The following is a 13119-nucleotide window of genomic DNA, read 5'->3' on the forward strand; positions in this document are numbered from 1 at the left end:
TCCCAAATGTTAACCAAGATTGACCTATCGGCAGATTTGGTTACTCCCAAGGCGTGCCTACTGGGTATCTTCACGAGACCCAAACAGACGAGACACGTTATCAAACTGCGAGATTTCGTGTATATTTTGGCAAAACGGAGGATTGCAATGGGGTTGAAGGCACATAAGGGCCCAGTGACAAACGCATGGCTAAGAGATCTTCAGAAATGGGCACAGGCAGAAACGGTGGCATGGCAAGAGGCATCCTGAAAAGGCCAGGAAGAACAAAACATGAATCGGATGGCTTGGAAACATATGATACAGGAACCAGCGTCCTCTGCACAGGACGACACAGACATGAATGCATGCACCATCACAAATAACGGCAAGAGAGATGGGTGGAGAGTTCAAGCAATTTAACTCGGATTACGGGAGGATATAACAGATGGAATAGGCTGGGGGGAGTTGGGACTGTAGAATAGCTGAATAATGTATGTGTCATAAGATAATGTTATTTAGTTGTATGTTATGGTGTGTTAAACATTAATAAAACTTGTATAAAAAAATAAAAAAAATAAAAATAAAAGTGCCTCTGGAGTCACCTTCCTCAGGACAGTGGCTGGTTACATACCACTACTGAAGATAACCATTATAGAGATTACCTCAGGAATCATCCTACTCGGCACAGTGGTTGTATGCAAACCATTGTTGGGAGAGAGGGAGACAGGGAGACAGGCAGGGAGACACCTTTGACCCAGTGAAAGAAAAAATTAATGAAAAGCCTTGAACTGTCTTTTGGGAGTTGGTGTGCTCTGTGGCCATCCAGGTGGGGTCATCGTGGGATTGGTCAGGCCCCCATATAGAGGCTGCCTACGCAGAGAGAACAGAAAAATAATAAGAGGCTGCAGATTCCTGGGTAAAATGGGAGTACTGAGACCTTGAATTGAGAGATTTGGGATATACGCAAAATCCATCCCTCCCTCACATTCCACGCCACCAAACTCCTAATTTCCTCCCTCATCTTTTCCCGCCTCTTCTACTGCTCCTCTCTAATCTTTGGACTTCCCGCATCTCAGCTTACCCCTCTAAAATCCATATACCACTCTGCTGTCCGTACCCTTTGTCTCCTTACCTCCCGTGACTCCTTCTCTTCCTTGCTCCCTCACCTCGGCTGCCTGCCTTTCCACTCACAACTAAAGTTCTATTTTCTCTACCTTGTCTTCAAATCCCTCCATGGTCTTGCTCCTCTTTATCACTCCTCCCTCCTCTCCTACTCCCCCTCCCGCTCCCTTCGCTCCGCTGACCATTTCCTTCTCACTGTTCCTCCTTCCCCTTCCTCCCGTTTCCGCTCATTCCAACTCCTTGCACCCCTGCATTTGAACTCACTCCCTCTTACAATCCGCTCTACCACAACCTTCACCTCATTTCGCACTTCCCTTAAATCCCTCCTCCTCCATTCTCCTCCTTGAAAACTTCTCCTCTGCCCTCTTCACTTCCCCTAAACCCCCTTCTTACCCTCATCTGATTCCTCTCTCCCTTCTCCTACTCCTCTCTTTTCCCCTTCCATTCTCCCCCGCCCTGTCCATCTCCTACTCCCCCCCACCTCTTCCCTCTCCCCTTTCCACCCCCCCACCTAAGTTAATTGCTCTTTGCACTGTTTTGTTGAATGATTCATGATGTAAATTTTGCTCTCATTGTTAAATGTTGTTGTTATTTTGTTGTTCCACTGTACAGCGCCTTGGTATAAAGAGCTATATAAATAAATCAATCAATCAATAAGAGCGGAATTAGAATTCCTAGGTCTCAATCCTTTACCGGAAGAATCGTAGGATTCCGGGGAATTCACAGACGATAATCCAAATGAGACCAACTTTCAGGAAGAAGCTACCATCCTGGCAGGCAACACGAAGATACATGAGGCCCGAGCCAGAACCAGTCAATGGAGTCAATGCCAAGGTAGTGGGAGTGGACTGCAAGGCCTCCCAGCTAGCCCCGCCTTTCAGCAGTGTAAGAGCCCTACAAGTTCAAAAAAGTAAGAGGGGGCAGTAGAACCCTTGATTCCAGGATAAGACCTTAGACTTCAGGATACAAACTCCAATGCAAGACCAATGGAGGACTAACAGAGACCTTGTGGAAGGCCAACTGACCATCAACAACAGTAGCAAGAACCCCACCCCCCAGCTTTACAGGGCGCAATTACGGAAAGATGAGAGAAACCGTCAGTACCCCTGCTGATCCGACAGTAATCTGACCTTGCAACAAGGGGATACGGATCCCTCTCATCCTAGGAGTGGGAGGCCTACCAGGGTGGAAGCCAGACCTACCCCAGCGGAGGACAGTGGCAGTTGAGAGGGCCCCAATTCCTGTCCCTGCATCACCCCATGCCTCTGGAGGAAGATGCTGGCCAAGATTTCTCTTTCTTTCCTAGATCCAAAACAAATGCAGCAGCGGCATGAAGAGACCACTCGAGAGAATTCAACCCATCAGTGTCCTACGCCTATCTGCCTACATGCATACAAGGCCTCGAAGAAGCTTGGAGAGGGAAAGGAAAAGGGAAAGGGGAAGAGAGCCAGCAGATGGAGAAACAGAGCTTACACGGCTGCCTGACATGCCGTGAACCACTCTCGGAACCAGCCCTCACAGTAGCCAGTCAGCTACGCAAAGCATATTACATCAAAGGCATGATACATAGCAGCATTCACACAGCAAACTTCCACTTACCTTGGAGATTGCCATACCATGACCCCCAACACGAATCAGGACACTACACTGAAGGCTGCCAATGTTGCAGCACAGTGGACGTGCGTGGCAAAAAGGGGCGTGGCATAACCAACTACTTTATTTTTCTTCGTTTGGAACTCCTCCCAGGTGAGGAAGACAGGGCCAGAGGGACTAGGGCCAGTAGCTCAATGGTAGAAAGAGCGAGAGGATAAGTGACACAGGAAGGTGCGAGATGTTCTGGTGAGGTCAGGAGGACGACGAGATGGCAAACTAAGAGACCAGCTGGAGGAAGGACAGTGGACTTGACTGTGGAGGCACACTGAAGAAAATCTGAGGTATTGGTTAGTGAGAGCAAGTGGTACTGTATGGTGAGTGTGCATTACAGGAGTGGTGGGTGAGTGAAAGTATTAGAGTGTAGAGACCAAGTGGAAAGTGCTTTTGAGAGTGAAGGGAGGGGAAAGCAGAACAGGGGAGGGAAACGTAGGGGGGAGGAGGGAAACGTAGCAGGGAGGAGGGAAACGTAGCGCAGAGGAGGGAAACGTAGCGCGGAGGACGGATTCATAACATTGATGGGTGGAGGCAAATTAGTAGTAGGAGTAAGACATTGGAGGGGCAGAGGAGGTAGATGTAGGGGAAAGGAGGAGAGAAGGCGGGTGGAGTTGTACGGAGGAGAGCATAACATTTAGAGACTGGGAGAGGACCACCAGGGCTTGAGAGGAAAGCGACAGAGGCGGGTACAGTGTCTGGAAGGAACATTTCATGTCCTCTTTCAGCACGAGCAACAACGATGGAGTGGGGCTAGCCTATGAAGTCCCACAGAGAGTTTAGATAAATAAGGCAGTCGCCTTTAGACTATCAGCATTAGCCAGCTAGCTAATGGAGTAGGGAGTGTATAAGGGTGCAAGTCCACCACTTATGGAAAAAGGTAGCCAGAGCTCTCGTACATTGCCAGCACATGGGGGAGAGCTCATGATTCATTTTGTGCAGAAGCTCCGGGGTGAGGTACCACCCACACAGCAGTTTGATGCTATTCTCCTTAAGTTTAACTGATTTGGACAGTATAATAGCCCCTGTCCAGATATTGTACCACAGTAGGTCGTCTAAGGGTTGCCCAATATCCTCCTCCCACTAGTCATATACTCATGGGGAGGTTTAAACCTCTGACAGTTTAACACCATGTATAAAGTCGAGACATTGCCAGCTGAGGGGTCACCTACAACGATATCCTCAAATTGAGTGGTTGAATATTTTCGTATTAGCCAGCCAGTGTCTCAGTTGTATATAGCCGAATCAATTTGCATCCTCCACCATAAAAGTCTGTTTGCATTGCTAGAAGGTTAGGGGCTTTGATCGACAAACAACTAACCCAGGCTGAGAAGACCTATCCAGCGACTAAAACATCTGGCATCTTCCCCTGAAGGAAAGTCCTGGTTATCCCAGATACCCATCAGGGAGGAGGGGAAGGTAGGTATTACGTATTTACGGGCAGCCTTATCCCAGTATTCTAGCATGACACCAGTTGATGGAAGAGCCCAATATCCCTGTTTCCTCGCCCCTGGAGATTGCCAGCTCCAATGATGTTAGGCCCACCCCACCCCTAGGCTATCCTGCTCAATGTCTGCCCAGTGTTTGGGATTATGTGTAGCTGATTGGCTTTCCAGAAGTGGCGTGAGCTGAGCAGTGTACAGATAGCTTTCGATATACGGAACTGCCAGTCCAACTTTTACTTTTGCTGCCATGAGGATGTGTCGTGCCACCCTCGAGGATTTATTGGCCCAAATGAATCCAGGGATGTGGGATTGGAGGTTCTTAAGGATCGCCCTTGGGATCCAGATTGGAAGCACCTTGAACATGTATAGCAGCCTAGGCAGCAGAGTCATCTTGACTGCCGTTACCCTTCCCAACCTAGATATTTCAAAGCTCCCCCAGCGTGCCAGCTCTAGGTTTTGCCAAAGTGATGAGTGCCGGAACATTGGCCACATATAAAAGTCAATGTGTTGTGCAGTTAACCAGACACCTAGATATTTCAAAGAACTCGAGGCCCATGAGAACGGGAAATTGCCTTTCAAACTAGTAATCATCTCAGGCTTTTTGTCCAACATGGCCGCACCCCCTGCAGAAGCTGTGGTCCGTGTCGTTATTGTCACTGAATCGTCGGGACACGAGGACACCCGTGTTGGAACTCCAAGGTGTGCCAATGTTCGAGAGCATCCAGCATCCATCTGTCCATGGTGATATTTTCCCACGTGCTGACGAACTTCGCCAGCCGGCCTCTTACTGGGGGTGCCTAGGTGCCTGAGGCCACGGCCAGTTCAGGCCTACTTGGGGGTCGGAGCTCTGCCCTACGGGCAGCGCCGCCACTTTCCTCTGCTGCCTTGAGAACGACCCCTGTATGCTTCCTGCGAGGAGGAGAGTGGAGGCTGTTGGTACGGCATATTATATCCCTTGGAGGATCTTCCTGGTTTACCTCTGGAAGAACTAAAGGACGACAGCCTTTATCGCTTGCAAAGACTCATCGACTGCCTTTCCGAAGAGGTTCTCCCCATCGAATGGCATATCCAGTACCTTAGTCTGAACGTCCGGGTGGAAGTTAGTTGCCTTCAACCAACCTTGACGACACAGGGGCACCCCGTTCCTCATCTAGCAGAAACCCGTGTCTGCGATGTGCACTGCCACCTCCCCCTCCTGAAAGAGCTCCAGTGCCTCAACCTTCTTGGTCTTCAGGCAAGAAGTCCAGAATAGGACCCAACTTGAACCATAGTTCCCGGCGGTAACGGGACAAGAAGGCTAGGGCATTAGCTGCCTTGATGGTAGAAGCTGCTGTGAAGATTATTCTCTTGCCCATTGCATCCAGCTTTTTCCACTTCTGGTCCGCAGGTACCATGGCTGCCGACAACTGGTTCAGTGAGCGCTTCCTGGCTGCTATAGAGACCACCAAGTCGGGCGAGGGCTGAGACCTTAAACACCTGGGGGCTGAATCCAGAAGGATCCAACTTCGTTGGGTGGGGAGGCTCTATGGGGCTCGTCCATGTGCAGCATCTCCCTGTCGGCCGTGATGCAGTCGTCATCCTCGTCAGGTGTCCGTGCCCATGGCCATGGCTGTGTCCGTATGTGGGTCCAGGGCTCTGGGTGGGGTCTTTTCATGACAAGGTGGTGGTGGTAGTGGTGGAGGAGGAGGAGGATGATGATGATGGTTGGACCAGCGCCCCCTTTGGTCTTCTTTCAAGGGGGCAAGCTTTGCCTTCAGGGCTCCTGCGTGTCCCGTGAAGGCGTAGGTCCTAGAGGCATCCTCTGTTGGATTTTGGTGACCAGTGTATGCAGGGTCCTTAGAATAGCCAGCAACACATCCCTATGTCTAGGGGGTGAACAGAGCGCAATATCTTTCAAGCAGGTGACCCCTCGTGATCTGTGTAGCAATCGTCCTGCAGATCATTGTCCTCATCAGTACTCGAGTGGATCTGCTCTGGTCTGTCTGGGACAGCCCACTGATGCACATACCAGGGAAGCTCCACCGGAGGGACCATCTTTCTCTTCTTCTTGGGAAGCTGCTAGGTTTGTGCGCCCCCTGGGTTCATCTCCGACTCCGGAGTGGCCATCACCTTCGTCGCTGCTTCCGCAGCTGCATCTCGCTTTGGGGGTAAGGACACTAGTGCAGGGGCCACCACCTCCTTCGCTGACCCCACTCTCCTTCAGCGCTATTGCAGCGGTCGTCGATGACTTAGACAATGAGCTTATCACTGCTTTTGTCGACGGTGCAGTCGTCGACTCCGCTGACCTGACATGCTGCAAGGTCTTTGCCAGCTTCAACGAGTCATCCCCGAATTTGTCCTTCATCTGTTTATCTGCAGACAGAGTTTTGCCAGGTTTGGGGACTTCCTCTTTGAAGAGGACCCTTCCGATCTTATACTCACCGTAGAGGTCGCTGGTGATGGCAAACGCCTTCTGCCCGATTCGGGACCCGCATCAGCGGTGAACCCAGTGGCGCTAGCGCCACAGAGCTTGGCCTTCTCTTGGAACCCCACAAGCAGGGCATCCTCAAAGAATCTCAACCTCCTCTCTGAGGGAGTTTGCTCCTCGCACCAGCCAGTCCTAGATGAGGCTGGACTCTGGCGCCGCGGCTGAGTCAGTGGACTTGCTTGACTTGAACCACGTCGACTGTCTGCTGTAGCAGTCTTTTTTAGTTTTCTTTGAGAAACCACAGCACACCTTGCATCCCTACTCATCGTGGTCCGGATGCAGGTAATACAAGCATTTATGATGCCGATTTTCCACGAAGATGTTCCTTAATCGACACTTTGTGCAGAGTTTGAAGAGGCTTCGGCTATCCTTCTCCTCACTCATGGTTGAAAAGTTGCGAAGGCCTTCTCGAAACTTCGATGACGATCCGACAGTGGATAAAGATCTTCGCCAGTAGCGGATCCCCGCTCCCGGCCTTTGTCGAAGATATTTAAGCAATAATTGGTCAAAACGTTAACTGTTTTGGATTAAATATCCAAAAAACACGAAAATAGCTCAGAGAGCAACTTGAGGACTCGCAACACTGAAGCATGCAGTAAAAATCTCAAGATGGTCACCAGGGGTGGAGCTTAGGGAGAATACGGTTATTGTATGGGGGCATTAAGACCCATAGGACAGTGATTGGTTTAGAGGAGAAATACAGTTTTAAAGTGAAAGCAAAACTGTTTTTTCTTTTACCAAGGATTTCCAGCCTGACGACTGGGAATATTCATGAGCATGTGAATCCATGCCAGACCACATGCTGGAGAAGGAGATGTCTCCACACATTCACCAAGTGCATATCCGCCACAGCCATCTTAAGGGAGACCGTTTTCTATGCTTCGGATTGGATTCCAGGGCCCGATCTATCAACCCCTGCATCTAGCACTACATTGAAATCCCCTCCTATTTCAAGATCCCCTTGTTGGAACTGAGCATTTTGTGGAAAGACCTGGGCGTAGCAGAGATCCTGCTTTATTCGGGCCACAGATAGAAACCAAGGTTAGATCTCTTCCTCTATTCGTATGTGTAGACCCAGGTATCTGCCCTGGGCATCTCTTGTTACAATCATCTTCACAAAATGCAGGGATTTAGCTAAAAGGAATGCAACCCCAGCTTTCTTCTGTGAGAAGAGGCGAAGCATTGGTGGGGAAACCATTTAGAGCAGAGTCTCAGCCAGTCTCGCTGCAAGAGATGGATTTCCTGGAGAAAAATGATATCGGCCTTGAGCTCTACCAATTTAGACAACACACTCTTCCTCTGAGAGTTCAGCCCTTGAGCATTTATCGAGACTACTTTCAAATCAGCCATCTCACTGATTTTAGGTCTTGTCACCCTCAACTGGGCCATTGGCCATTAGCTGATCTGGTTGTTTTATGAGTCCGCCCCTCGAGAATACTCAAAGACCCCCCCATATGTTAGACAACCTTGTAAACTGTAGAAAGCAATTTTGCAGAATTTAGCAAAAAAAAAGAAAAACAGAACAAGCACAAAAATAACAACCCCTTCCCAATGCCCTTATAATTATATGTGAACTCTAACAAGAACAGCATTTAGAAGTCTCACCAACCCTGTGAACAACACCTCACAGAACTCAGAAAGGGGGCAACCTGCGCTGCATCACATAGAGCATTGATATAACTCAGTAACTCAAGAATCAAGTTTTAGATGCTGTTTCTCAGGTAGGGCCCTCAGAGTCCACACTTCTCTCCCTTCTGCTCTCGCTGATCAAGGAGGCGCATTTCAGCACCTAGAACCCTTAGGGTCTCAATCGCTGCACGGAGGGAAGTGAACTGAAGCTCAACTCCCTTGAGCTGGAATAAAATGCGAAATGGGAACTTCCCCTTTCCCCCCCCCCCCCCATCTATATTGGACGCCTGTGTCAATAAACCAATTGGTGAGCGGTCTCATCATCCGGCACCTTTGGATCTTTCCTTGTGACAACTGTAGAGACTCTCCTTCATAGAGCACACCTCACTGCGTTCTAGTCTTTTGGAAGAGGAGGTCTTGGTTTTGAAGAAGTGGACGTGCATTAGAACGTCTTGGAGGAGGTTCTGCCACAGTTGAAAGTTTGAGCACACTATGTGTACGATCTAGTGTAAGATCCACCTCGGCATCTCCTAATATTTTCTGAAACAAGCCCTGGACATTAGACTCCAACTCCCGGTCTCTTACTGTCTTCGGTACTCCTAATACGATTATTAATTCTGCGTGACCGGTTTTCTGCATCTTCCATTTTCCATCTTTTCCTCGGCCGAGCACCAATAAGCTTCCAACGTAGCAACTCTTTGTTCTAGTTGGTCGTGGGAGTCTGCTTGATCGCAGAAGGCTGCCTCAAGCTGCCTCCAGCTCCCCCCCTGTCTGAACTAATTCTGCTGAACATTATGAGACAACTCTCAGAATTAACTTTTGAGGTCTTGCATTGTAGCAGCCATTTCTTTCTGGTTGCCCTAATCTTCCCAGAATGGATTACTTCTTCCATTCTACCCACTCAGCCCTATTCGTCCTTTGAGAGCCTAGTATGCAAATTGGCCATCTCTCCTTCCACCACCTTGACCATTGCTACCATCTACAGGCCCCCAGGCACTATTTCTCTGTTCCTCTGAGTGGGCAGATTTCTGTTCCTCCCTACTCTCTACCACCCCCAACTTGCTACTAGTAGGTGATTTCAACTTCCACCTACACTCCCCTTGCAAAGCAACCACCCTCTTTACTGACCTCTGCTCATCCCTATCCCTTTCCATTCTTCCCTCTGGCCCCAACCCATTCTGCTGCACACACGCTAGACGCCATCATCCACTCCAACCTCACCCTTTCTACTCCCCTGGTCACCCCTCACTCCTGGTCTGACCACTCTCTCCTCACCACTCATCTGGGTCCCTATGGCCCTGTGACAACTCCTCATAAAGCGCTGCAACCTCGTTGACGAACATCCATCCGATGAAACAAGTGTCAGCTGCTGCCTTCTCTTCCACCTTCATTCCCCTTTGCCCACACAACACAGACTACCACTGATTCTGCCCTCAGCAACCTATATCTGTCCATTACCAACACCCTTGACATCCTTGCCCCAGTCATGAGGATCTGCCTGAAACCTGCCTCCAAGTCTAACACTTGGTATGACTCCGAACCTGCAGACCACAAACGTGCAGGGCTGATGAATGGAAGTGGCACACTTCAGGCACACCCTCTGACAAACTGGCCTGACGACTGATCCAAAGACACTACAGACCCTCCATCTGTGCCAAAGAAAGAGCCCACATTCAGGCACAAGGGTCCAATGCATCCAACAACATGGCTGAACGCTTCAAAATCTGCAGGGAACGTGCCAACCCGTCCGCAGTATCTTCTGCCCCTACGCCTTTGTTAGGCAAGATTTGGTGCAGTACCCTTTGGGTGCACTACAACAACCTTGTCCTGCTGGCAATAGGAACCCAACCTTTGGTATAAGTCTGTACTACACAGGTTGGTAGTGTGGCTGAGCAGCTAGGCCTATCTCAAGAGGGGTCAATGTGAGCTGGAGGGTGGTTACACAGAGTCCCAGTGACACGTATCCAAATAAACACTTATACTCAAGGTTTCTTGATTAAACAATTATTCATTTATTTAACAGTCAGTTTGAATAAGCCTTCTTCAGAAGGGGCAATATATAAGTAACACACAAATACACTCCAAAATACACACTCTTAGTTTCTCTAAATCAGCAAATACCCATTGGGGATGGCACACAGACAATTCCTACACCCTCAGGTGACAAATAGTTAGGACAACGTGTCGGATGAGGCTGTTACATTGCGGGCAGCAAAAAGGCAAAGGCAAGCCAGAAGTGTCTTCTCAGTAGACTGTGGTGCTCGCAAACTTCTGGGGATTGAGTTACTGCTCCCCACGGCCACCCATGAGTCCAAGCGGGTCTCCAACAATAGTGCCAACCTCAGTATGATGCAGGATCAAGCCAGGCTAAGTGTGTCAGCAGAGCCTGCTAAACGTTCACACTCCTGATGGCCATTTTGTTGTGGCCCGGGTCCGTGTAACGTGGCCTTCCAGTCGGAATTAAATTAAAGTGCTTCGCCTGGATAAAAAAAGTTCTGCAGTGCAGTCATTCTGTGCTTGAGGGAGTCTGACACCTTTGATGAGAGGCACATATGCTGTTCTATCGTCTCAGGGCTGCGGAGCTCACATGGCTAAGCCAATTTTAGCCTACAACCAGGCCGCACTCCCTTCGGCAACTTTTCTTAGATATTGCAGCAGGTCATTCTATTATTGGTGCGCACTACTATTATTGGTGCGTACTATATAAAATGGTTAAATAATCACACACCTTTTCTCCCTCAGCCTTTCTTTTTGTTGCTTTGGCCCACTGCAGTGATTTATGTGAAACTGGCAGCTACATCTCTACTGCACACTCTTAACCCTCTGAGCTATTACAAAGATTTTGCTTCCAGAGCTGAAAATAAAGCATCAATAGAACCCCTATGAAGAAGGAATGGGTTCGGAAAGTTAGGGGAATCTATGACATGGAATACCTAACATGCCCTGAATGAGTCAAAGACTAGTGTGGAAGAGATTTGGCTTTCCTATTTTGCTAAATATGGGAAATAGCCTGCTGTCCGGGGGAATCAGAATATTTGCTAGATCACATTGATGCTTGACTTTTTCATTGTATTTTCAATTGCTGCATGCTATTGTGGCGTGGGGAGTAAAGGTTCTAAAATGCAGTATATTACATGCTGTAAACTGCTTCAATGCTTGTCATTGACAAAAGATCAAATTTGATTTTGAAAAAAATAATAAAGCATCTAGGAATCTTTACAGCTACTTTTAACACTAATGAAGTTATCAGAAATACAATTATTAGTGTCCTCTATTAATCTGACAAGATGCGCAAGTGGGTTAATGCACATCTTTTTGAAATCTGAACAGCGGGACAGTCACTGGTTCGAATACAGTCAGAACCAGCAGAGATTTTTATTGTTCCATGGTAATTATGCAGATTTAAAAAATAAAATAAAAAGAAGAACAAAGCTATGTTAAAAATAACGAACAGTCAGCTTCATTTTATTGTCTCCCATTGCTGTTGTCCTAAAATTGTAAGGTCTATAAAACTGGTGTGTCAAGTGAGGCTACTAAATATGTTCAAAGGGCTTCAAGCCCAGGTTTTGCGTCAAACAAAAGGTGGAAAATGTAGGTGTGTTCCCACTGCGATCTATGGAACCCACTGTGGAAAAATAGTGAGGGCACCACAAAGTTCAAGCAAAACGTGAAGTTAACTCATGCATTTCAGAACAGGGTTTATTCCCCACAACTGACTCCCAATGTCAAAGCAAAATTAGTCCAAAAACATGGAGCCCTCAATCAGGGACTGATCATCAAGTCTTTAAACCGAGGGTCCACTAAGCCCTTGTGCCCTAAACTAGAGTCTCTTTGAAATCTGGTGCCTTAACCCCAAAGTGCCTTATACCATGTCTGAGTCCTCTATAATATAAACCAGACACTGTACGATCTGCAGTGACAGTATCAGCATTGGTGCGCTATAGCTTAAGACAGACTTTTCAATACCCTTTACTCACATGGGCTTGCGCTCCTGCCGTCGCCTCCTCACATTGGCCATCCTTTCGGCCAAGTATGATGGCACTTCATGATTGGAACTGGTTACTGTCTGGCAGTGCTAAGAAGCAAGAGAGATGAGCGTAGGTTAGCCTTGAACATCAGAGCAAGTCTACACATTGAACGTATGGTAGATAGACCATTTAAAGTAATGCAGAGTCAGGATTGATATTCAGAATTGGGGCACTATTCATTGCAACTGTTCAGTGAGATAAAAGAATCACAGTGGTTGTGCTTCTCCGATCTCCTGGCAACTTTACTTGGCCCTGTGTGTCTGAATGAAGAGATAAAATAAGAAAAATACATTAGTAATGTGTCTAGTAAGCAAAAACACTTCAGGCATGCGCTCCCATCTCATTGTTACTGGGGTTCTTGCTATTGCGTTGCATGCTGCTATTGACAATTTTAGAATACTTTTGACGAAATAAACGGCAGTGACAGGGGCTTCCAGGTCTCAGAATGACATGGGGGAAAGGTGTTAACCTTCAAATGTTAAAGCAAGTAGAGGTAACCAGAGGAGAAGAGCGGCTGATAGCCTGCTGCCAGTGAGGCGGAGGGAGCTCTGTTTCAGACCATGTTGTTTACAATCAGTGACCTATATCTGCACGGGAACCCCTCTCAGCAGTCGGTGGGAAGCCTAGCAGGAAGAAATCCAGAGCCAGGTCTTCCACTGAGGTGAAAAGTGATAGCTGAGAGGGCTCCATCAATATTCCGTGGTGAGGCTGCGTTAAGTGGGTGGAGCTTAGCCTGCTACTTGTAACCTTTGATTCTTCCAACACGTATCGGCTCGGGAAGATCAGGCCAGATTGGCCAGGGACA

At 48.2% G+C, this 13119-nt stretch overlaps 1 protein-coding gene across 2 annotated transcripts in view; it reads right to left on the reverse strand.

Annotated features, from left to right (window-relative positions):
• The window catches only part of MKS1 (MKS transition zone complex subunit 1), a 927592-nt gene that overhangs the window by 761272 nt on the left and 153201 nt on the right, over nt 1–13119 (reverse strand). For both annotated transcript variants that reach the window (XM_069614786.1, XM_069614787.1), the window contains exon 5: nt 12264–12361. In XM_069614786.1, coding sequence (XP_069470887.1) covers nt 12264–12361 — 98 coding nt within the window. The remainder of the gene's footprint in view (nt 1–12263; nt 12362–13119) is intronic.

The sequence above is a fragment of the Ambystoma mexicanum genome, chromosome 9 (genome assembly GCF_040938575.1).
Source record: "Ambystoma mexicanum isolate Mex_15411 chromosome 9, UKY_AmexF1_1, whole genome shotgun sequence".
Classification (NCBI taxonomy): Eukaryota; Metazoa; Chordata; class Amphibia; order Caudata; family Ambystomatidae; genus Ambystoma; species Ambystoma mexicanum.